Source organism: Carcharhinus amblyrhynchos, chromosome 5 (genome assembly GCF_965287045.1).
Source record: "Carcharhinus amblyrhynchos chromosome 5, sCarAmb.v2.hapA, whole genome shotgun sequence".
Classification (NCBI taxonomy): Eukaryota; Metazoa; Chordata; class Chondrichthyes; order Carcharhiniformes; family Carcharhinidae; genus Carcharhinus; species Carcharhinus amblyrhynchos.
In genome coordinates, this window is record NC_137328.1 from 70577714 (window position 1) to 70604378 (window position 26665).

The 26665-nt window shown below is 40.1% G+C and overlaps 1 protein-coding gene across 2 annotated transcripts in view; it reads right to left on the minus strand.

The window, feature by feature from the left end:
* dmxl1 (Dmx like 1) overlaps positions 1 to 26665 on the minus strand; it is a 193217-nt gene that overhangs the window by 84508 nt on the left and 82044 nt on the right. For both annotated transcript variants that reach the window (XM_080188967.1, XM_080188966.1), the window contains exons 13-19: positions 25919 to 26040; positions 25257 to 25346; positions 22975 to 23098; positions 21184 to 21303; positions 19640 to 19846; positions 9449 to 11167; positions 328 to 438 (exon numbers count right to left, since the gene is read on the minus strand). In XM_080188967.1, the coding sequence (XP_080045093.1) occupies positions 328 to 438; positions 9449 to 11167; positions 19640 to 19846; positions 21184 to 21303; positions 22975 to 23098; positions 25257 to 25346; positions 25919 to 26040 (2493 nt within the window). The remainder of the gene's footprint in view (positions 1 to 327; positions 439 to 9448; positions 11168 to 19639; positions 19847 to 21183; positions 21304 to 22974; positions 23099 to 25256; positions 25347 to 25918; positions 26041 to 26665) is intronic.

The following is a 26665-nucleotide window of genomic DNA, read 5'->3' on the forward strand; positions in this document are numbered from 1 at the left end:
ATAAATAAATAGATTAAAAATAAATTTTTGAAATTGTCACGGAGATAGTATATTTAATCATTCTAAATGTTTTTCTTGAAATTTATTCTACATTAGGGCTGTATAGGATTGTTCACACATCACAAGGCAAGCGTATAAATGAAGGCTAAACAAAGCACATTATAGAAGCTGCATTGCTAAGGTTCCATATGACATACCAGATGGAAAGTTAGACAAATATTGTGTATGTTAAATTCAGTCATAAGGTATTGTGTATAGTAATTACAATTCCAGTTATATCTCTAATTAGATTAGATAGGAATTACTCCACTATTTTTATTGATTTACCTTGACGAAGAAGTTGTGCTCGATAGACTAGGGGTAATGATGTCAATAGGAATGTATGGAGTCGCATGGCTAAAAGAAATCTCAATCCACATTCATCAAGGGTTTCTCCACCTAGAATAAAGGAAATACTTGATTTATTAGTATGCCAAGTAATTTCAATTTCCAAAATTCTTGGGCTATAAATAAATGTCAGAGAAGGTTACTTTGCATTGGTTAATAGAACTTTCTATTGTGTTTGTAGAGATTACAAGCACCATGAAATTAATCCTGCTTCCCCACTCTCCCACTAGATCTTCATCTTCCTGTGTTCAAAATGTTTATTCAAATTTCCTTTAAAAATCCTACTAAAGCATGCAGTAATGACCCTGTGGCAAAGCATTCCAGCACAAATCTTCCCAGAGTCGGAACACCTATTTCTGACCTTGTTTTGATGATTTACCCACTTAACTTCCTCCGATGTTTCTGCCAATCTTTCAATGCAAGTTCCTGCAGAAATCAGACAGCACAGGAAACCTTGGAGACATTGGTAAAAGGAATCCCACAGAAGAGACAGTCCTTTTTTCTGACACTAGATGTCTTATACTGGTAAGTATTCACTAATACAATGAAAAGCTTGAGGATCTTTAAACAGCTTTTCAGTGTAGTAGTGAATGAATGTTGTAGGGTGGATAAGGTAAATGGGTAGGATGAATGAGCCAAGTAGGTAATAGTATAGGGTGGAAACTGGGTTGGGTAGTGAAGTAGAGTCAGGGGAGTCACAGGTTGCAGTGAAGGTTTAGAGAAGATGGAGGAGTTGAGGGATCCACTTGCATTGTTATTCAGGAGTTACTCTAGATTTTTCTGTCTAACATTTGCTAGTTAACTATTCAGGTAACTAAACTGGAATAATCCAAACACTCAACTCTAACTCAATAGTTGAAGGCTTCTTCCAAGGGTCCTGGTGACCATGGGAATTGACCATTGGAAGTTCAAACTTATACACAATTCCCACGGAGTCATTGCATTATGACTTTCAATGGGTCTTGTTGGTAATTGGGGTACATCCAGTCTCTGAATCTCTGGAGACCAGAGGATATGGGCCTCCACATTCCAACTCTCAATTCATACTGTCAATAAAGTCGCACTGAAGCTCCGAATTGGGCAGAGTTAGAGATTCATTATTCTGAAGCATCATTGATTACATGTTGCAGTAAATTTCACGATTTGGCACAGAGCTTCATGGGATAGAAACACATTGGGAATTTGCACAAAAACAATTAGCACTATTTATCCATGATTATTCATCAATTAACAGTAATTTTGATTAAAGACCAGATAACACCACTAGTTCTTAGGGTTCTATATCACTTTAAAGTAATGTTTCTGGATTTTATCTTAACCACATTTCAAATAATTCAGTTTGAATTTGTCTTCTGAGTAAGACAATAAAAAAGTTAAGCAGTTGGTTACAGGAAAGCAGCTGTGACTGTGAGAATTGCTATTCTTCTTGGTAACCTTAAAAGTTGCAAAAATTTCTAGTAAATGCAAAGCTTAAAGCAACAAAAGGTTTTGAACTTAACATGGCTTCTTTATTTTGAGATCTGTTAGACAAATCCCCACATTTGAATTGACTTAGGACTGTTAAAAACTTGATCTATTAACCATATTTACAGTAAAAGGTATATATTTCATGAAGATATCTTACACTGCTAGCATTTGTTCTTAATTTCCTTAGCATGCATGGGGATGGGCCATCATATTTATAGGAACTGCTTCTTGGCCTTTTGGCTAAGATCAAGGGTAGTTACACTGAGTCATGAGGTTACACTGAGGCTTCATTTGAAGAAATTTTTTAAAAAGTAGCAGTTAGGCCTTTTGGCTAAGATGCAAATAAGATCAAACCTTAGAGGAGGTGCAATGCCTGCACCAATCAGCTTAGATCATGCAGATCAAGCCCAAGACAGGAAGTGGTGAGTGTGTCTTGTCAGCTTGGATCTGGAATATCTCACTAGCTGAGACTTTGAATTGGACTTTGATTGGATTGAACTGGATATAAACAAAAAAGTGTGAACTGCTTACAACAGGTTGTATTATTGATAAGAGGATGTAACATTGTTTGCTTAGCTGTAACCTGTATCTAAAAGGATGTGTCATTTGTTCACAATGGGGCACAGGAAATAGAGATGGACATTTGTCTCAAGATGACAATTCTCAGTTCAGCGGTGGGGTGATACCAGGTAATCCTTACCCTTAACCTATGAGAAGAGTTAAATTGGGCTATTTCCCAATAAGGGAAGGGGAACATTCAGGATAAAAGTTGAGAATTTCAGCCTGTTTAGGTACAGTTTCACCATTGCTTCTGTGGCCAGATTCCATAGCTACATTGTTCACCACTATTTCAAAGAAGGAAGAAGACATTGTCCATGCTGTCAGCATTCAAGAAATCATAGGGGCCTTGTAGGATTAAAAAAAGTTACAAGCCATTTTTACTGCTTTCATTAAGTGTGCACGCCAACTTGCTTAATAAATTATACTTGATTCATAAATTCTGGCTGTTTGTATCTTGTTAGGTCAGATGCAACAGAGGACCTAACTGCTGTTAAGAATTTACAATCTAGATAGTTGAATGAAAAGGGTTTGATGACTTGAAATCTCTCAAATACTTAACAGAAATACATTTAAACTATTATTTTCTTTTAATCCAAAAAGTCTGATTGCAAACTGTTTTAAAATTCATTTTTTAAGCCACAGCAATATATTATAATATTGAAAAATCTTTTAATCACCATTGAAATATCTTACCATGTAAGTCAGTTTTCATTGAAAATAAGTACTCATAAGTTCAGCTCGGATCTCACATTTTTTATCCCAGATTCTGACTCCTCCTCTTCCCTTATTAGGAAATAGTCCAAATTACCTTTTCCACGCTTGATTTTTTTCTTGTGATATTTTAACTTTTATTCCCTCAACTTAAAACTTGAATCATTTAAGACTTGAAAAATCTGGGAAGAGATTACTAATTAATTTCTTGCACTTTATGCAGCTTTGGAGAAAAAGTTAGTTATCTTTTAGACATTCTTCTCTCACATTATTTTCCAATCACTGTGTCCCAAACTTCGGTAGTTTTATTGACTCTAGGATGGCCAAGTACTCTTCTGACATTTCCTCCGTTGTCCCTCTCGAGTTTCATGCCTTCCTACAGCTTTTCATGAAGTTTTCCTCTTTCGTACATTTCCATGGTGGTGATAACATGCACTTCAATACTTTCTTTACCCATAACTCTAAACGGTAGAAAATCTTGCCCCTCATTACTTATTTAATTGAACAACCTTCAGGCTTTTAAAATCTAAATTTGGCATATCCAATCATTATTTTTGACTTACCTTCTCACATCACTTTTAACCTTGATGGTGCCCTTCACCATGGAGTTCAGCAGAAAATCCACAGTGCTGCTAGTTTACTATTACAACAGACAATGGAAATTGATACAGCCTTAATCATATATGTGTGAGATTAAGCCCTCAGACAAAAGGCCAAATGCAACATCAGTTTTTATTCTTTAATGGGATGTGAGCGTCGGCGGAATGACTGGCATCTACTGCCCATCGCTAACTGTCCTTGAAAAATGATGACGAGACACCTTCTTGAACCAGTGAAGTTTAATTTGTGTAAGTACCCCACAGCGCTGCAAGGAAGAACATTCCAGGATTTTGATCCAGCATGTGAAGGAATGACAATATAATTCCAAGTCAAGATAGTGGCAGCAGTACAACTCCTTCCAAATCTGTGATGTGTACCACCTAGAAGTCCAAGGGCAGCAAAACCTGCAAGCTCTCTTCCAAATCACACTTTGGAATGAATTAAGATGGTGGATGGAACGTTATTTGACAAGTTGTTTTGCCCCCAGATAGTGTTGGTTTTCTTGAGTGTTACTAATGCTGTGTGCATCCAGGCACATGGAGGTTATTCTATCACACTCCTGACTTGTGCCTTGTGGATGGTGGACAGGAGTTGAGTAACTCGACGCAGAATCCAAGTCTCTGACCTTCTCATGTAACCGCATAATTTATAAAGAATCATCGGATCCCTACAGCGCAGAAAGAGGCCATCCAGCTCATCAAGCCTGGACTAACAATAATCCCACCCTATCCCCGTAACTGCATACATTTATCCTGCTATTCCCCCTGACAGTAAGGGACAATTTAGCATGGCCAATCCATCTAACCTGCACATCTTTGGAAACCAGAGCACCTAGAGGAAACCCATGCAGACATGGAGAGAACATACAAACTCCACACATTCAGGGACCAGAGGCCAGAATTGAACATGGGTTATGGCTAGTCTTGTTAAATTTCAGGTTAATGGCATCTCCCAGAATGTTGATTCTGGGGGGATTCAGCATTGGTATGTCTTTGAATGTCAATGGGAGATGGTCAGATTCTCTACTGTTAGAGATAGTCACTGCTTGACACTCAAGTGATGTAAATGTTACTTATCACCCCGAGCCTGAAGGTTGTGCTGATCTTGTTGCACGTGGACTGCTTCAGTATCAGATGAATCACAAATGGTACTGTATAATCATTAGTGGGTGTCCTCTTTTCAGATTTTATGATGGAAGGAGGTCATTGATGACACAGTTGAAAATGGTTGGGTCTAGGACACTACACTGAGGAACTTCTGCAGTGATGTCCTGGAACTGAGATGATCTGTCTCCAACAAACACAAACATGCTCCTTTGTGCTAGGTACGACTCCAACTAGTAGAGCCTTCCTTCCCTGGATCCTATTGATTTCAATTTTGCTTGGGAGGCTTGATGCCAGACTTGGTCAAATTCTGCCTCGATGTCAAGGCCAGTCACTCTCACCTCAGCTCTTGAACTCTGTTCTTTATAAGCATTTTTAAACCAAGATTGTGATGAAGTTTGGAACTCAATCTGAGAGCCAGTGAGCAGGTCATTGCTGTCAATACCATCTTCCATCATTTTGGTGACCATCAAGAGGAGACTGATAGTTTGATAACTGGCTGGATTAGATTGTCCCGCTTTTTGTGGACAGGGTGTTTCTCTGCGTAAATTTCCATATTTAGGGGCACATGCTTGCGTTGTAACTGTTTCAGAAAAACTTACTTGGGGAACACTTAATTCTGGAGCACAAGTCTTCTGTACTACAGATGGGATGCTTTCAAGGCCCATATCCTTTACTGTATCCAGTGCCTTCTGCAGTTTCATGATATCATGTGGAGTGAATCGAGTTGGTTGAAGATTGGCATCAGTGATGCTGGGGATCTCGCATAGAGGCAGAAATGAATATCCTCTCAGCACCTCTGGCTGAAGATGGTTGCAAATGCTTTGCCTTGCCTTCTGCACTCAAGTGTTGGCTCCATGAGGATAGCGATGGTTATGAAGGCTTCTCTCCAGACAGCTGTTTATTTGTGCATCACCATTCATTATTTTTTTCTCTTTCTATCACCAGGTGTATACATTGCTGGCAAGGTCAACATTATTTCTTAGCTCTTTTTTCCCTTGAGATGGTGATCCACTTTCGTGAACTGCTGCAATCCATATGGCACAGATACACTCAAAATAAGAAAGGAATTTGATCCAGTGACTATGAAGGAATGGCAATATAGTTCCAAGTCAGATTATTGTGGGACTTGGAAGGGATCTTGCAACTGGTGGTGTTCCTAGATGTCTGCTGCGCTTGTCCTTCTAGGTGGTAGAGGTGGCAGATTTGGAAGGTGCTTTGAAGGAGCGTTGGCAAGTTGTCGCAGTGCATCTTGCATTTCATACACTGCTACCATTGCACGTCAGTGGTGAAGGGAGTAGATGTTTAGCTTGGTGAATGGGGAGCCAATCAAGTGGACGGCTTTGTCCTGGGTAACGTCCTCAAGTGCTGTTGGAGCCACACACATCCAGACAAATAGTGAACATTCCATCACATTTCTGACTTTTGCTTTATAGATGGTGGACAGGCTTTGGGGAGACAGGATGTGAGTTACACACTGCAGAATCCCCAGTCTCTGACTTGTTCTTGTAGCCACAGTATTTTATGACTACAGTTTCGTTTCTGGTCACTGGTAGCTACTGGGATATTGATAGTGATGGTAATGCTATTGAATGCCAAGGGGAGATGATTAGATTCTCTGTTGCTGGAGATGGTCATTGTCTAACACTCTTGTGGTACAAATATCACTTTCTATTTATCAGTCCAAGATTGAAAGTTAGTCTAAGTCCTGTTGTAAATGGACAAGAATTGCTTCAGCGGTTGAGGAGCTACTAACAGTACTGAACATAATGCAATCATCAGCAAACATCTCCACTTCTGACCTTATGTTGGAGGGAAGGTCACTGGTAAAGCAGCTGAAAATTGTTGGGTCTACTGCTCCACCCTATAAACTTCTGCAACTACATCCTGGGGTATGGCAGGACTGCAGAACTTTGATCTTACTCATTGTTTGTTTGATTGCTCAGCTCAGCTTATCTATCTCATGCTGCTTCCATTGTTTAGTATGCATGTAGTCCAGTTATAACTGACATTTTAGAATAATTTAAGAAATGCAAAAACCTGCTTATAAGTTACCTGTTGTTGTTCATGGCAAATTATTGAATGAAAGATTTTTAAAAAATTAACAAAGCAAGATTGCAGCAGAACTGAGGCAGAAATTTCAAAGCTTTGTCAATGGAACTACATAATGACCATAACCAACTACAGGTTCCTATATTCAAGAAAGGGAATAGAAGTAGCCCAGGAAATTATCGACTAGTGAGTCTAACCTCAGTGGTTGGTAAGTTGATGGAAAAGATCCTGAGACAGGATTTATGAACATTTAGAGAAGTATAGTATGATCGAAAGTAGTCAGCACGGCTTTGTTAAAGGCAGATCATGTCTTATGAGCTTGGTTGAGTTTTTTGAAAATGTGACTAAACACATTGACGAAGGAAGGAGTGCTGGATGTGGTTTATATGGACTACAGCAAGGCGTTCAATAAGGTCCCCCATGCAAGGCTTATTGAGAAAGTGAAGGGGCATGGGATCCAAGGGGACGTTGCTTTGTGGATCCAGAGCTGGCTTGCCCGCAGAAGGCAGACAGTGGTTGTCGATGGGTCTTTTTCTGCATGGAGTTTGGTCACCAGTGGAGTGCCCCAGGGATCTGTTCTGGGACCCTTGCTGTTTGTAATTTTTATAAATGACCTGGATGAGGAAGTGGAGGGATGGGTTGGTAAGCTTGCCGGTGACATGAAGGTCGGAGGTGTTGTGGATAGTTTGGAGGGATGTCAGAAGTTGCAGCATGACATAGATAGGATGCAAGACTGGGCAGAGAAGTGGCAGATGGACTTCAACCCAGATAACTGTGTAGTGGTACATTTTGGCAGGTCAAATGGGATGAAGAAATATAATATTAAGGGCAAGACTCTTAGCAGTGTGGAAGATCAGAAGGATCTTAGGGTCCGGGTTCATAGGACTCTCAAATCGCAGGTAAGAACATAAGAACATAAGAAATAGGAGCAGGAGTAGGCCATCTGGCCCTTCGAGCCTGCCCCGCCATTCAATAAGATCATGGCTGATCTGTCGTGGCTCAGTTCCACTTTCCTGCCCTCTCCCCATAACCCTTAATCCCCTCTCTTATCAAAAACCCATCAACCCGCTTCTTAAAAATATTTAGCGAGGCAGCCTCCACCACTTCAACGGGCAGAGAATTCCAGAGATTCACCACCCTTTGAGTGAAGAAGTTCCTCCTCAACTCCGTTCTGAACCTCCCCCCCTTTATCTTGAGGCTGTGCCCCCTAGTCCTACTGTCTTTTTTGAGCGGGAAGAGTCTTTCCACCTCTATCCTATCCATCCCATTCATCATCTTATACGTCTCAATGAGATCTCCCCTCATTCTTCTAAACTCTAACGAGTACAAGCCTAGTTTATTCAGCCTCTCCTCATAGCTCAACCCCCTCAACTCCGGTATCAGCCTAGTAAACCTCCTCTGCACTCCCTCCAAGGCCAAAATATCCTTGCGCAGGTGCGGCTTAAGGCGGCGAATGACGTACTGGCCTTCATCAATCAAGGAATTGAGTTTAGGAGTCAGGAGATAATGCTGCAGCTGTATAAGACCCTGGTCAGACCCTCTTGGAGTACTGTGCTCAGTTCTGGTCACCTCATTACAGGAAAGATGTGGAAAGGGTGCAGAGGAGATTTACAAGGATGTTACCTGAATTGGGTGGCATGCCTTATGAGGATAGGCTGAGACAGCTCAACCTTTTCTCCTTAGAGAGATGAAGGATGAGAGGGGACCTGATAGAGGTGTATATGATGATGAAAGGTATTGATCAGGTGGACTCTCAGGGGCTTTTCCCCAGGGCTGAAATGGCTGCCACAAGAGGACACACGTTTAAGGTGCTGGGGAGTACGTACAGAGATGTCAGGGTTAAGTTTTTCACTCAGAGTGGTGGGTGAGTGGAATCGGCTGCCGTTGGTGGTGGTGGAGGCAAATTTGTTAGGGTCTTTCAAGAGACTTCTGGATGAGTACATGGGACTTAATAGGATTGCGGGTTACAGGTAAGCCTAGTAGGTAGAGATAAGATCGGCGCAACTTGTGGGCCAAAGGGCCTGTTTGTGCTGTAGTTTTTCTATGATTCTATCTTTCTTATGCCAACTGACATATTAAAACTGAATGCAAAATGAAGTACTAACTTTGGAAGAATATTGATAAAATTATTAACTGTAAAATCATCAGTTCATTCAGATTTGTGCACCTTACAGATTTTTATAATAGACTCTGAATCTGTGAGGCAGCAGTGCTAACCACTGTGTCACCATGCTGCATAACTGAACGTCTTGTATCTATAACTTGACCAATACTGACATCTATGAGTGATATGTAGATGCTCAATATTTTTCGTGTTCTGACAACCGGAAAAATGTACTCAGTCTGCATTAGAAAAAAGATGGTGACATATTACAAAGTCAAAGTATGTTTACCAAAAAGCTTGCCTTAAGCACATAACATACGTCACAATAAAAAAGTACTCGCATGCCTTCAAAGAATCTCAAAATTAATATGTTAAAATAATTTACACTGACATTGAGAATACAAGTTGTTCACAAAAGGTTTTGAATTAAAAATAAAGCTTTCACTGTAGCAAAACATGTTACCTTGGGTTCTTTCTCTGCTTTCCCCTATGTCAGTGCTGATAGTTGCCATGGTATCTGCGAGTGCCATTAAAAACATTTGCTCCATGCTAGTAAGACCAGGTAGACTGGAATGAAGCAAGTGACTCGACAGTACTCGAGCATGCTCAGGACCAAAGTAGGTAAGACTGTACTGGGAAAGATCAATAACCTTCATTTTACTGTCTTCATCCACACTGAAGCTGTCAAGGTCATCCGTACCAACCCTGGACATGGCAAATAATTCATCATAATTGCTTCCCGTTGAATGCCTTTCATTTTTCTCATTGATATTAGTTCGTTTGCCTGGCTTTTCAAAAGTGGTATGAGAAATATCTTCATCAGCAGCTAAAAGTGCACACAGAGGAAGAGGAGGAATCGAGTCTATTTCTGTATAATCAGGATTTTCACTTTTGTTTGAGGTTAAGGGGTCTCTTGCAGTGCTGCCACTTGCACTAATAGTCAGAGATCTTAACCGCCGTTCGTGGCTAGTTTCAGTGTCACTTACAGTGATTACTTCTCCTGCAATACATTTGACCAAATGAGACAGGATGGCTTTGGACCGTCGAATTTTACCCAAGTCCATTAACTCCAAAAGCTGCAAAGGATGGTACTGAGGCAGAGTAGGAGACAAATCATGAGATGCTTCAAAAAGGCCAGAGTCCTCCATTTCGATATTCCAATTAAACGGAATCTTTTTGCCACCAAATTTCTGAGCAAGCCCAGTCATTGACCTTGCCAGGGTTTTTCTGTACAGGTAAGGGTTGGAACCATTTGCACTGCCATATTTTGCTAGACTAACTATTGAAGGAGTACTACCACTTTCAGTTTCAGTTATCACTGGATCTAATTTGTCAGGTGGTTGCCATTGTGAATAAACATGCATTTCACAATCCATCCCCACTACTAGGATACCATCACGCACCCAAGAAAGTGAAACTGGCAATGACAATGATCCATCCACTGAAGAAACCAAATCCACACTTCTGAGAAGCACCCACCTAGATTGAGATACTTCTTTGGCACTATCCCATAAAGAGAGAGAGAAAACTGCTGGTGCTTCTTTTTTTGTTTGATTTTGTATTATTCCAGAAACCTGTCCATACATTACAAGTTTAGATCCAATTCCTATAGTTAAGATGTGAGATCCATCCTCTTTGGAGACCCAATCTAAATGAACCAGAGGTTTTGCATCAAAAGTCATTTGATGATCATCGGTCAGATATGACTCCTGTTTGTTATAAACCACTAAGTTACTATCTATACTGATTCTTGGATCCAACATGGCACCGGTGTGAGTCAAGTCATTTAAGTGGATTGTCTGCTCGTGAATCCATTGTGAGCCTCCAGTTGATTCGCATTCAAATATACCCACGTGCATGGTGAAGTGTTTACTGGAATGTCCATTAACTGGTATTGTTCGTTTGTATGCCACTGCTAGCCGGCTCGTGTATGAACAACTTACATCTACCGGCCTTCCTGGTACACTAACAGCACTACTGTTCTGAATTCCTTCTTCAATCAGTAAAGGCCATTCTTCCCAAGAATAAGTAAGGTTACTCTCCACACCATCCCCAGCTGCTGAAGATACTAAATGAGCTGACACTTTACATCGCCAGAATCTGACTTTTTCATCTGAGCAAGAAGTTGCCAGAAGATATGGTGCAAGGCATGCTGGATGAACTGATGAGGAACTCAGGTGCCCTGTAATAAGTGAAATGAAAGATTAATGGAAATAACAATAAAGGTAGCAAGAATACATTTGCTTTGTTCAATTTCAAAAACTACTACAGCTAACCAACTTTAAAATTAAATCAGAACACAGCTTTGCAAAGAAAGACATCTGACATATTTTCAGTTACAATTACCTTCTGTAAACAAATTTGACAGCAGCTTGAGCTTTGTTACTTTCAGTCTATCAGATAGATTACAAACGACATGGGATTGAATTCGTGCACCAGGGCCCACAAACTAGCAAACTGCCAGATATGTTGCCTAGCCTGTGATGAAATAGTTTACCTAAAGTTGAGCAACAACATGATTCTTACAGTTGGCCTTAGTGCTGCTGACAAACAAGTGTTATGGAGAGGGGAAGAAAGATGAGACAGGAGTTCGCCATTTAGCCCCTCAAGTACATTCAATGAGATCAACTGATCTACAACCTAACTCAGTTTATCCATCTATGTTCATATTCCTTAACACCTTGATATGTTTTAATGTTTCCTAACTTTATTTCTGAGGGGTTTGGCTTTATAGCTTTTAGACAATGTCACTAGTCCTGAATTCACCAGCTAGTGTAAATAATTTCTCTCCACCAATTCTACCAGCTCCCATATTTTAAAAATGCCGATCCGATGAGCCATAATTTTCAAACTTCCAGGAAATACAACCCTGCTTTATGTAATAAGAACATAAGAAATAGGAGCAGGAGTAGACCATCTAGCCCCTCGAGCCTGCCCCGCCATTCAATAAGATCATGGCTGATCTGTCGTGACTCAGTTCCACATTCCCACCCTCTCCCCATAACCCTTAATCCCCTTGCCTATCAAAAACCTATCAACCCGCGTCTTAAAAATATTTAGCGAGGCAGCCTCCACCACTTCAATGGGCAGAGAATTTCAGAGATTCACCACCCTTTGAGTGAAGAAGTTCCTCCTCAACTTCGTTCTAAACCTTCCCCCCTTTATCTTGAGGCTATGCCCTCTAGTCCTACTGTCCTTTCTGAGCGGGAAGAGCCTCTCCACCTCTATCCTATCCATCCCATTCATCATCTTATACGTCTCAATGAGATCTCCCCTCATTCTTCTAAACTCTAACGAGTACAAGCCTAGTTTATTCAGCCTCTCCTCATAGTTCAACCCCCTCAACTCCAGTATCAGCCTAGTAAACCTCCTCTGCACTCCCTCCAAGGCCAAAATATCCTTGCGTAAGTGCGGCGACCAAAACTGCACACAGTACTCCAGCTGCGGCCTCACCAGTGCCCTATACAGCTGCAGCAAGACCTCCCTACTTTTATATTCAATCCCCCTCACTATGAAGGCCAGCATCCCATTCGCCTTCCTGACCACCTGCTGCACTTGCAGGCTGGGTTTTTGCAACTCATGCACAAGGACCCCGAGGTCCCTCTGCACCGTTGCATGCTGCAGTTTTTCGCCATGTAAGTAATAGTCCTTCCTACCATTATTCCTACCAAAGTGGACAACCTCACATTTGCCAACATTAAATTCCATTTGCCAGTTCCTGGCCCATTCGCCCAGCCTATCTAGATCCTTCTGCAGACTCTCCACACCCTCCGCGCAATTTGCCGTTCCACCAATCTTGGTGTCATCAGCAAATTTCGACACCATACACTCAGTTCCCTCCTCCAGATCATCTATATAAATGGTAAATAGCTGAGGTCCCAGCACCGACCCCTGGGGCACTCCACTAGTCACCAACCGCCAATCCGAATAGCACCCATTGACCCCCACTCTCTGCCTCCTATTTGACAACCAATCCTCTATCCACGCTAACACCTACCCCCAACTCCATGCCCCCTTACCTTCTGCAATAACCTCTTATGAGGTACCTTGTCAAACGCCTTCTGAAAATCAAGAAACACCACATCCACCGGCTCTCCTCTATCCACCGCCCTAGACACATCCTCATAGAACTCCAATAAATTCGTCAGACACGACTTCCCCTTAACGAAACCGTGCTGCGTCTGCTCTATCAAACAATTCTCCTCAAGATGCCTCGCTATTTTCTCCTTGATCACGGATTCTAACATTTTACCTACAACGGATGTTAAACTAACCGGTCTACAATTCCCTGCCTTTTGCCTGCCACCCTTCTTAAACAACGGCGAAACATTAGCTGTTTTCCAATCTTCCGGCACTTCCCCGGAATCCAGCGACGTTTGGAAAATTATCACCAAGGCATCCACTATCACCTCCGCCATTTCTTTCAGAACCCTCGGATGCATTCCATCCGGTCCTGGGGACTTGTCCACAATCAGTTCCCTCCAGTCTGTCGAGCACCGCCTCTCTAGTAACAATAATGTCATTCAGGCCCTCCACTCCTACCACCTTTCCATTGCTAACACACGGCAAATTATTCACGTCCTCCTAAGTGAAGACCGAAACAAAAAAGTTATTCAAGGCCTCAGCCATTTCCCCATCCCCTACCACTAAGTCCCCCCTCTCATCCTCTAAGGGTCCAACGTTCACCCTAGCCAGCCCCTTCCTTTTTATATATTTATAAAAACTCTTGCTATCCTTTTTTATATTAAGCGCTAGCCCAGCTTCATAGTTTATCCTACCCTTCTTTATCAACTAATCTTTCCTTGTAATTTGACCCTTGGGTTTCAAATATTATCCTATTAAATCTACATTGCAATCCAAGGCTAATATATTTTCCTAATTGCCCAAAACTGCTAGAATTACTCCTGGTGTGGTCTAATCAGGATATTGTATAGCTGAAATATGACTACAAGCCCCTGTTATTTTAGTCTTCGAGATAGATTGGCCAGCATTGCATTAGACTTTTAGGATACTTTCTTCAACTGCTAATGACATTTTAATGACCCAAGTACCAGGATCCTCTCCTGCCTTTCCCCATAGTTCTACAAATCTTTCCTCTCAGATAATTATCCAATTCTCCTTCGAGGGCCTCGAATGAGTGTTTCTAATATACTCTCAAACAGAGCATTTTAAATCCTAATCATGCCCTATGTAATTTTTTTTTCCTAATCTTGCTGTTGCATTTTTGCTAAGTACTTTAAATTGGTGACCTCTGGTTCTTGATCCTTCTGCCTCTCGGGAAAAATTCTCTCTCCCTACTCTGTCCAGACTCCTCCTCATTTTTAAAATCTTTATCAAATCTACCTTCTCTCCAGATATATCTTTTATAAGAGCAATAGTTGAGGTCCCAAAATATATCCTCTCAAGACATCTTTGGTCATATCCTGACAATTGGAGAACTTGCTCATTATCCCGATTCTGTCTCTCCTACTGCCAGCCAGTTTCCTAATTAGATAAGTCTTAAATTCCACTGACTTCAACTTAGGCAATAGTACCTTGAGGGATTTCATCAAATGCCTTTTGTAAGTCCATATAGCTAACACTTGTACACATTCCATGACCACTACTTTTGATAGCTCTTTGAAAAAAATTAATCAGGTTTGTCAAGTATGTCCTACCTTCACCAACATATGCAGGTCTTGTTAATCAGCTAGAATTTTTCAGATGTTCGATCACCCTATCTTTAAATATAAACTCTTGCAATTTCCCAACAATAGATGTGAGGCTAACGGATCGAAAATTCTCTGGATTCCTTCTTTCCCTTTTTAAATAAGGGAGCCCCGTGTGCAATTTTTCAACCTAAAGGAATGGTTTAAATCAAGAGAACTTTGGAAAATTGAATTAGTGTCCTCATCCACTTCCTTTAAAACCCTCAAGCCATCTAGTCCTGGGGACTTTTTTTTTCTTCAGTGGCATTAGTTTCTTCATTAATGTTACTTTGCTTATAATAACTTTGTTGAGTTCCTGTCCCAGATTCAGTATTAGCTTGTTTGAAATTTCGAACATGTTCACCTCTTCCCTCACCTAAAGAGGGCACTATACTGGTTCAGAGATCAGATAAGAACAAGACAGCGCTCTAAAGCCTGCAATAACATTGCAGGTAGCTGTCACAAAACAATGGACAGTTTTAGCACAATTTTCACCAACTTTTATTTCACTTTTTAGACTTCACATTTCAAAATTCCTCATCCTTTGTGGTCTACAAAAACCTTGCACTCCTTTCAAATTCATTCTTAGTCACTATTTGCAGGTGTCTGTAATTAAATTTCATCTGCCATCATACACATATTTTGCTTGAGTCTTTACATTGTATATACATCAGAAACATTTAATTGGCCATAAAGTGCTTTGGGATGTTCTGAAGACATGAACTGCACTATTTATATACAAGTTCCTTCTCCCTGTAACTCATTTTGCAGCTCCTGGAGTTGCATAAAAAGAAAATAAGATCAGTCTCGCATTTTTATAGTGTCCATCAGGATCTTTAAAACAACCCAAGTGCTTTTCAGCCAATGAAGCATTCCTTAAGCGTGGTCTGTCATGCTTGAGTCACATGTTTGCGGGTGTATTAAGATGATGGACATTTTTACTTAAAAGAATAAAAGAGCATTTGAACTCAAAAAATAGCGACAGATCAGCCATGATCTTATTGAATGGCGGGGCAGGCTCGAAGGGCTGGATGGCCTACTCCTGCTCCTATTTCTTATTATGTTCTTAATAGGAGTGAGGTCATTCAGCCGTTTGAGCTGATCCTTTATCGCCACTCCACATTCTCAACTCTTTCCATTCCCTTCCACTCCTTTAGAGTTCTCTTCTTCACTATATTTAGTGACTTGGCCTTCATAGCCTCATATGATAATCCTGCCATTTCAGAATCAGTCCAGTGAAGCTTTACTGCACTCTCTCTATGTCATGTATATCCTAGGCAAAGAGGCAAAAACACAACACAATATTTCAGGTGTGGCCTCACCAAGGCCCTGTACAACTGTGGTGAGACATCCTTGCTCCTGTACTTAAGTCTTCTTGCAATTAAGGCCAACACATCATTTGCTGCTTTAACTAATTGCTGTACTACATGCTTTGTTTCACTGACTTGTGTACAAGGACATTCCAGTTTCTTTGTACACCAACATTTCCAATCCTCCTCACCACTTGCAGTCTCACCAAGTTTTGTGTCATCAGCAAACTTGAAAATGTTACATTTGGTTTCCTCATCTAAATCATTGATGTATATTGTAAATAGATGGGGCCCAAGCACTGATCCCTGCAGGATCCCACTAGGCACTGCTTGCTACTCTGAAAAAGTCCCATTTATTCCTAACGTGTTTCCTGTCTGCTAACTAGTTCTTAATATATGCCAATATGTTACTCCCAATCCCATGTGCTTCAATTTTGCACACTAACTTGTTCATGCGGGATTTTATCATAAGCTTTCTGGAAATTTGAATACACCACATCCCTTATCTATTTTGCTAGTTACGTCCTCAAAAAACTCCAATAAGTTTGTCAAACATGATCTCCCTTTCGTAAACGCTAAATAATTCTGTATAGTCCTGTTGATGTTTTTGAAATGACTTGTTATCATGCTTTTTATAATGGACTGTAGCATTTACTGATGTTAGGCCAACAGATTCCAGCATTTTGCCTACTAATGATGCTAAGTGAACATGTCACAAGAATGTACTTTGTGTGTCACAATAATGGCTTTTATCTTTTTAATCCAGGCTGGAAATCAGAATTGAACTTTTAAAAACAGATACATTTTAATTGTAGGGATTAAGGAGATTTGAGCTTGTAGCCAAAATGATTGCATTACCTTACATTTCACTCTATTGGAATGGAGATAATATGTCTGCAAAACCCAAAGACCTCCTTGAGAATGTGAAGGATCTACATCTCCTGTCCCATTAGCAAGGCATTAAAGCAATACCAGAGGTACGTGAAACAAACCATTAAGCCTAACCACTTAGACACTGGGACCATGGTGAAGAGATCTTCCCAGGCATGAGCTAATTAAGTTACCTTTGCAATACATTGGCAATGACCTTATTTGGATTCTCTGAGCAGCTGAGGACAGACATATGACAAGCCAACCCTTTGTATATTTGAACCACCCATTTCTCTGCAGAACTGAAGACAAGCAGCTGAGATGTTGAGGAAGATCTCAGTGGGGCTCCTCTTTCTCTCCAACCATCCTTGCAAGTTTCAAACTCTATTTGCTAACAGTAGCCATTCAGGGATACCACTTACTGCAAAAATAAATTAAGTTTCAATCCAGCACTACTGTCCCCAGAAAAACAGGACTGGACGATGGAAGCCTCTGGTCTACAGATGATGTTTTTGCCAAATTTATCAAGGCAGAGTTTTGCAAGTGAAAATAAATTAGTTCCTTGGACTCGCTGCTTGGGTTGAAGGATAGGCAGGGTTTTGTTCTTTGTGCTGGAAGATGGTCCTCCGTATTCTGTTGGTTGCAGACTGTCCTATCTCTCTGGTTCTTGGAGGTCGAAGGATTTGTGATCTGAGGCCTGTTTCAGTCATGTGACTGGACCGACGGCGCAGACCACTTGGGCAGGTCTGACGGAGCGGGTCGGTCGGGCCAGTCTGACGATGCAGTCCATCAGGCTGATCCAATGGCGCATCAGTGGGACTGATCCACTGGCGCGGGACAGTCAAAACGGTCCGATGGCACGTGTTGGTCGGACTGGAGCATTAGTGTGGGTCAATTGGATCAGTCCATCAAAGATAGAGATCAGCCATCTCTATCTTTAAACCAGAAGCATTGGGATCACCAGCTTCAGCCTGGAGCCAGCCAAAATCACCAAAATACAAATGGTATATTCCTTTAATTTTTATGGACTCTACTTTGACAAATCTATCCTTCCCCACTCTGTAATCTATATTTATGTACATGAGAGCATTTTATTGTTCTGAGACCAATTTAAATATAATCAGGGTGAACGCTTTTTTGTTAAGAAAACCTGTCTGATTGCTTCTTTAATGATCTCAATACGTAAATATTTAAGTACTTAGTCACTGAATTGGCAAGTATATCCTTTTGAAACAAAAAAAAATTTATTGTGACCAAATGAAGAAAGGGAAAAAGAGGGGAGCCATTCAACCTTTATCATCTAATTATAACAAACACATGGTATATGGACAATTTACTTTGATCGAAGATGGCCATCGAGGGTCAAGTGACCTTCTGTGATTTCTGCATAAAAGATTATCTCAATTCTGAACATGCTTCTGGAAAATTTTTAAGATGCAAATGACCATGGCTTTCCCTTGATCAGGCATTCACAACGTAAAACCACTTGACATTCGGCAACTCCTAGTGACGAGATATTTATTGAGACTCAAAATCATTAGCCCTCCCAGGTGCGGTATCTGCAGGCTCAACCCTGACAAAAGATGGTCCAAAGAAATCAGTTAGCACAGACGGATGGGTGAACAACACTCATTAAAATTCCATTGTGGAGCTGTGGCTTCTAACTTTGAAGCACTGCAAGTATTGGTCACATGACTGAAACAGGCCTCAGGTCACAAATCCTTTGACCTCCAAGAACCAGAGAGATAGGACAGTCTGCAACCAACAGAATACGGAGGACCATCTTCCAGCACAAAGAACAGAACCCTGCCTATCCTTCAACCCAAGCAGCGAGTCCAAGGAACTAATTTATTTTCACTTGCAAAACTCTGCCTTGATAAATCTGGCAAAAACATCATCTGTAGACTAGAGGCTTCCATCATCCATTCATCCAAAGAACCATGACAGAACCATCAATCTAGAAATGCATGAATTTTTAGAAGATCTGAAATTTGGACATGAGATTAACGTCTTGCATTTTCTTTTGCTAATAACTTGAACACATGCTTTGTCCCTAGAATTAGGTATGTCTGTGTGCATGAGGGAAAGAGTGTGTTTCTTTGCATTTTAGGGCATTATGTGAATAAACATCATGACTGAAAATCTGTTTCATGTTTATTACAAAGAACTACAACACTTAAAAGGCTTAAAATGCTCCTGCTGAAACATATCTTGTTGCGCTAACCAACAACGTAGGAACAAAGCATCACAGCTCCTTTCTCTGCCCATAACAAGCCACAGTATGACAAAGGGGATATTGCAACCACTGGCAGGCAACATTGTCCACAACAGTGATGTGATAACAGCCAGATTATTCATTTTTGTGTTAAAGATTAAATATTTGCTTCTACACCAGGGAGAATATCTTGCTCTTCTTCAAATTGCCACCATAGGATCTTTTAAATGCACTTGACAAGGCAAATGGAATTTCAGGAAAGAAGCTGGAATGTTAATTTAGCTTTCTTTTTGATTAGCTTTCTCTGCATCTTCAGGTTTTTTTCTGTTATATTAGGATTCCCTTATATAGAGGCACATATTTACCCAGCACTCGATAAAGAAACGTAACTTCAAGGTAATACAATATCTATTTCTAATTGCATCTACTTTGAAAAACAGACACTCACAGTTGAAGCATAGAACCAGAACTGCTTAAATGAAACTATACATAAAATTCTGGCAGTGCTATTTCAAACATTTGAATTTAAAGTCGCTTAGTGACTTCATGTTAATTATCAAACACGAACTAACCTGCAGAGGGAGTAGCTCTAATAATTTCAACACCCTCTGGTAAAGCTAATTCTTGGCTATAAACTCTTTTTGAGATGAGTGCTAATCTACTGGCGCTCTGTAAATTTGCTTTACAAGCCTGGTACTTTTTGAAGAAAGGAGAATGCAATTTTTCAGAGAAGCCATTTTGTTCCTTTGGAGGTGACAAAGAGATTTCAGCGGCATTATCTAAAAAATATAACATTTTCATTTATTAGTAGAGTTCAACTTGCACATTGACATATATACATACAGTACAATTTTGTGACAATTGCTGCATTGCCAGAACAATGTCAGTTACATTCTAACAGCTACCATAACATGAAATGAACTAGTTCCTATGAAAAAGATTTAATAACTGGGGTAGAGTCTATAATAGATCAGGCCAAGGTCCAAGTTGGATTGATGCATAAAACGGTCTTCTGCCACTACACTGTTTATGTTCATTTCGGACAGTCTCAACAATGGAATTCTCTTCCTCAAAAGGCGGTGGAAGCAGAATCTTTAAATTTAGGGAAGGTGGTGGTGCAGTGGTATTGTCGTTTGTAATTCAGAGACCCAGGATAATGCTCTAGGGACCAAAGTTTGAATCCCACTACAGCTGATGGTGAAATTTGTATTCAATTTTAAAAAACTGGAACTAAAACTCTAATGATGACCAAAAAACCAGTGTTGATTGTCGTAAAAACTCATCTGGTTTACTAATTTCCTTTAGGCAAGGAAATCTGCTGTCCTTGCCTAGTCTGGTCTATGTATGACTCCAGATCCACATTAGTGTGGTTAACTCTTAAAGGTACCAATAAGCCACTCAGTTCAAGGGCAATTAGGGATGGGCGACAAATGCTGGCCCAGCCAACGACATCCACATGAATGAAAAATAATATACTTTTAATGCAGAGATAGATAGATTATTGGGAAGGGATGAAAAATAATAGGCAGTAGGTGGGAATATAGAGGAATCAGATCAGCCATGATCTTACTGAATAGCAGAGCAAACTCAGAGCAGGCCTATTCCTGCTCCTAATTCACATGTTCATAGGTATGTTTGTAATTATTTGTCTACAGAATATTCATTAGGGTCACCGTTTTAAAAGTTTTTTCTTTTTAAATAAATCAAAGTTGTGACATCTCATATGGAAAGTCCTGTGATAATTAATGTGAAACTGCTGGAAAGTTATGAGTGGCATAAAAAATAAAATAGAGCCAAAATTAGCACATTAACCCTGCATCATTAGGATGTTACATCTTTAAGTTAGTTAAGTTTTCTTTCAGGTTGTACTAAAGCTGTCAATTTGTAATTTTTTTGAAGCAGCGAGCAAATTCTTTAACCTGTCTAAAGCCATCCAAATTTTTTCACTTCCAACAAAATTTCTCGTAATAGGCAGCTATGGATCAACATGCAGTGACATGGTTTGAATTACTTGTTGTGCAACTTCAAATCTACTTTGGATTAGCCAGACCACATCCTTGATAATTACATTCTTTTTTTTACATTAAATGCAATCTAACTTATAAATGACACCCACCAATAGAGATCTGATCAGATTTCAAGTGCAGATGCCACATATGCAGCACTGAGCGGTTGTTCTGTTTATGCTCAATTACCACCAAAAAGAATTTTTCTGAAAACCCATCCTGTGGTTGCTCTGTAAATTAATGAGAGTTAGTTAAACAGTGCTTCATACATGTTGAACATTACCGAGAGAATAATGCATTAGCCTGTGAAAGTTTACATTTATTTCAACTTTATTTTGTTGTAGTTACTGAAAAAAGACAGCGAATATTATTTTTTAATGAACAGTTCTGACTGTTGAGATAAGCTCATCAACATGAAATGCTAATCATTTCTTTCCACAGATAAGAACATAAGTAGTAGGAGCAGGAGTACGCCATCTAGCCCTTCGAGCCTGCCCCGCCATTCAATAAGATCATGGCTGATCTGAAGTGGATCAGTTCCACTTTCCCGCTTTCTCCCCATAACCCTTAATTCCCTTGCCTACCAAAAACCTATCTACCCATGACTTAAATATATTTAGCGAGGTAGCCTCCACCACTTCAACGAGCAGAGAATTCCAGAGATTCACCACCCTTTGAGTGAAGAAGTTCCTCAACTCCGTTCTAAAATGCACCCCCCCCCCCCACCTTATCTTGAGGCTGTCCCTCTAGTCTGCTGCCCTTTCTGAGCAGGAAGAATCTCTCTATCTCTACTCTATTCATCCCTTTCATTATCTTATACATCTCTATAAGATCCCCCCCGCATCCTTCTAAACTCCAACGAGTACAGACCCAGTCTATTCAGCCTCTCTTCATAGTCCAACCCCCTCATCTCCGGTATCAGCCTAGTGAACCTCCTCTGCAAGGCCAAAATATCCTTGCGCAAGTGCGGCGACCAAAACTGCACACAGTACTCCAGCTGCAGCCTCACCAGTGCCCTGTACAGTTGCAGCAAGACCTCCCTGCTTTTATATTCTATCCCCCTCGCTATAAAGGCCAGCATCCCATTCGCCTTCTTGATCACCTGCTGCACCTGCAGACTGGGTTTTTGCGACTCATGCACAAGGACCCCCAGGTCCCTCTGCACCATAGCATACTGCAGCTTTTCGCCTTTTAAATAGTAATCCCTCCTACGATTATTCCTGTCAAAGTGGATAACCTCATGCTTGCTAACATTGTACTCCATGCTGCCTGACCAGTTGTGATTTAGAATCACAGAATTCATACAGTGCAGAAGAGGTTACTCAGCCCGTTAAGCCTGCACTGACACACTGACAGAGTATGTCACCCTGTCCCCTGCCCTATCTTTGTAACCCCACATATTTACCATGGCTAATTCATATAACCTACACATTCTGGCATACTAAGGAGCAACTTAGCATGCCCAATACACTTAACCTGCACACCTTTGGACTGTGGGAGGAAACTGGAGCACCTGGAGGAAATCCATGTAAATACAGGGAGAATGTGTGCAAAATCCACAGTCGCCCAAGGCCAGAACTGAACTCGGCTCCCTGGAGCCGTGAGGCAGAATTGCTAACCACTGTGCCACTGTACTGTCCATATTCCCCACATTGGTTTTCATTATGAATGCTTTTGCAAAAGAAAATAAGTATATTTAACTTCTAAAAAAAACCAAACACATGAAAGATTAACAGAAAAAAGACAACATTACTTAATCCTATTAAATTAGAAATGATGATACAACTGATGAAGAACACAAACTAAACACTATAATACTGTACGATAACTGACAATTTTGCTAATTAAAGAATCCTATGTAAATTTTGGAAAAGTAGATGTGCACTCATCAAGAATTGTACCTGTTTCCTGTAGTGAACTGGTTTCATTGGAAGTATGTTTTTCATTTTGTTGCATTTTCTTGGGTTGATTAACTAATATAAAATCCTCCTTAAAGACGTGAAGTAACTGAGTCTCTTTCCCATACTAAAATAAAGCCAGTGTTCAAGTAAGTAAATTACAAGATGTAATTACAAATTCTTCATACACAGCTCAATTAAATTAGGGCAGGAACAAGTTGATGGTAGTGGTGGGCGGGAGGGGTGGTTGGGGGAGGTTTTGAGAAAAAATGAGAAAGGAAGAGGACAGAGAAAGAAAGGAACTTGCATAGTATCTTTCATACCCTCAGGATGTGCCAAAGCACTTTACAGCCAATGAAGTATGTTTCAAGTAGAGTTCCTTGTTGTTAAGTGCAGTGGCCAATTTGTGCACTACAAGGCCCTACAAACATCAGTATGATATTGATCAGATAATCTGTTTCTGTGATTCTGTTTCTGTTTTGGGGATAAATATTAGACAAGGCAAAGTACTGGGAGAATTCTCTGCTCTGCCATGATTAATATCCATGAGATCTTTTAGGGCCAATCAAGATTAGAGGACCTTCCGTTTAACCTCTCATCTCAAAGACAGTATCTTTAACATTACTGTACTGAAGTATCTGCCAAGATCACTCTGGAATGGAAGCTGAACCCACAATCTTCCTACTCAAAGATGAATGCTACCACTGAGCCAAAGCTGAAACAAGGAAATTTGTAGTTATCATAGTCATTAAATTCAAATTTATATTTGTTTGTTTTGACACTTGTTAAAAATGCTGTTTTAGCTTAGAAGCTGATGAAAACATTATTGATTAAATGGTGTTTAAAATCTCTCCCATCTATTTTGATTTTACTTATTTCTGAACATGCAAACATTTTCTCTCTGTGCATTTAACAAACCTCTTCTTGATTCTGAAGATAAAAAGTTTTAAAACAGATTACACAGATCTGATATCAAAGATGGACTGTTTTCAAAGACAGCTGATCAGAAAAACTCTCTGGGTTTTTGAACAAAGGGCAGCACAGTAAGATGTATGTGCTAATGACTCACTACGTGAAAAGATCAAAGAATAAAATGTCAAACTGGTATTAATAGTCATTGACACTGTCTGTCCCTTGAATCAAAAACTATGTCCACTCAAAGTCATGAGTTTCTGCCGTGGGGTCTTCATGTGGCTGAATAGGCCGATTCTCAACCCACAAATCTTTGGACAAATGGGGCATGACATTCCACACCCATAAAATTGTGGGATCTACAGTGCAGGATTTGCTTCTATTTCTTTCCTTCCGTGCTGCAGCTCTGCTTCAGAGGAACATGGAAAATAGGAGTAGGCCATCAAGCCTGCTCCGCCATTATTTTGATCATGGCTGATTATCAAATTTAATAGCCTGATACTGCCATCCCTTCATTTCCTTGTTAAGATGTTGGAACTCAAAGCATGGCGAGTCTCCATAGACAAATTGTCACCATTCTGAACAGTTGGTAAGCAATCTCCTCCCAGTAACTATCAATGCTGCTGTGTTTCAAGGAGAGCTTCAAAGAGTTTCCAGAGTGTCTTTGAAACATTTTCTTTGTTCTCCCCTGAAACACCGGCCATTACAGTTTGAAGAACAGGACTTGGAAGAGCAGACTTTTTGTCATCTGGCTAAAGTGGCAAATTAACTCCTTTTACTTTATTTCAGGAGGAAACTGAGCTGCAGGGAGGTGGGGGAAGCTGAAGAAAAATAACTTATAGCTGCCTAAATTGCCATACCCATAACAGAACTCATCATTTTAAATTTAGAACAGCGGTGTGGTAATTGGTACATCATGTGTCATCAGCTGCTGTCCAGTTGTTTACACTCCTGTTCTGAGTTAGAAGGATGCGATACATTCCAGGGACTGGAATACAAATATAGGTTGACATCCCAGTACAACATTAAGAATGCAGTGCTGTTGAAGGCATAGTCTCTTCAATGTGGTATTTAAAGGCGATCTCTGCATTAATTTGAAGAGCAGGCAAGTATTCTTCTGACTCAAGGCCAATATTTATCCCTTTTTAACATTAACTAATTCCTGCTTTTCCGTTTGCGAGAGGTACTGTACACTGATTGGATGCTTCTTCAGAAGTAAATCATTGGCTGCAAAGCATTTTGGGATGTATTGTGCTTCTGAAAAGTGTTATATTAATCCAAGCTCTTTTTTTACACCATTTTCATGCCAATATGTTCATGCTAATAGGCAAACCTAAATGCAAGTAGGGGGAAGCTTTTGTAATAATACTTACAAGCTCAGTGATTGCATCTAGTTCTATAATGCAGCCCGGTCTTGCTGTTGACTGCTGGCTTACAATGTTGAAAACCTCTCCAACAAATCTCTGTGATAACATACCAAAACAGTTGAATTACTGTCTTTTAGCACAATCTTGAAATTGAAATAATTGCTTAAAGTATCAGTTTCGTGGATAGGCTAACATGTGATATCATACCAGTTATCAAAAATTCTTTTTGTATTTTGTTATATCATGTAACCTGGGGGGGGTGGGGGAGAGAGAGAGAGAGAGAGAGAGGGAGAGAGAGGAAGGAAGGGAGAGAAACTGATATATGAATATCCTAAGATTTCCCCTGCTTATCCTCCCAGATAGAAGAAAGAATGACTCATCAAGTTGCTCACAAAACATACTCTGCTGAAAAGCATATTTAATTAAAAGTTCAATCCTTTTGAAGTTTGCTGAGAACATTTGAGAACAAGCTCAATATGACTGCACATCAAAGATGCAACATCACCACCATAACTGGCATAAATGTTGTGAATTCAATAACACAAAAGAATTAACATATAGTGACCCACTTCCACACAGGAGTTGTGAGCCCTTGAACAAGATGCTTCTGGACAAATCAAAATTTATGTCACTCAAATGGCATTCAGCATAATTCAACTTTTACTTACAGCGATATCTGGATTGGAAAGCTCACTTAAAAGCTTTTTAGCATCAATAACAGCTTGGTATAATCGTAAATATTGGCCATCGCTTGCAACAAAACAAGCACTAGGAGAGTTGCAGTATGTACCTAAAATAAAAAATCGTGAAGTTCAATTATCATATGCCATCGAGCACCCACAAAATTACTGAATGGGAGGTATGGTTAACGTGCCCAACTAGTGACTGACACCACTAGACAAGATCCTCCAAAGAATTATAATACAGGTGGATCCAACAAAAGAAAATGGGTGGTTTAGGGGAAACAATGTACTATCAGATAATGAAAAATAAGGTAACCCTGACTTAACTAAAATTACACATAAAGCAATATGTTTCTAGCAAATTCATGCAAAGCCAATTAGACTAGAACTGTTTAAATGTCATTCTTCTTCAACAATATATCAAAAAAGTTATGAACTATGAAATACAAAAACATGCTTATTATTTAGATTTCAATAATGAAGCTCCAATTTTGAAAGTTATCATATTTTATTGTAGTGGAGAATTAGAAAATGGGATATACAATATAGTGTTGCTCTGTCTCACATGTTTGGCTACAACATGGATAATGAAGGATCTGACAGCTGCATTTCAGATTTTAATGAAAAACAAAAGTACAGTGATTAACTTGACATGGAGTTCAAACAGTTGTGTCCAGTAAAGTCACCATGCATATCGTTAAATATTAAAAAATGAAAAAAACTATGTGGACT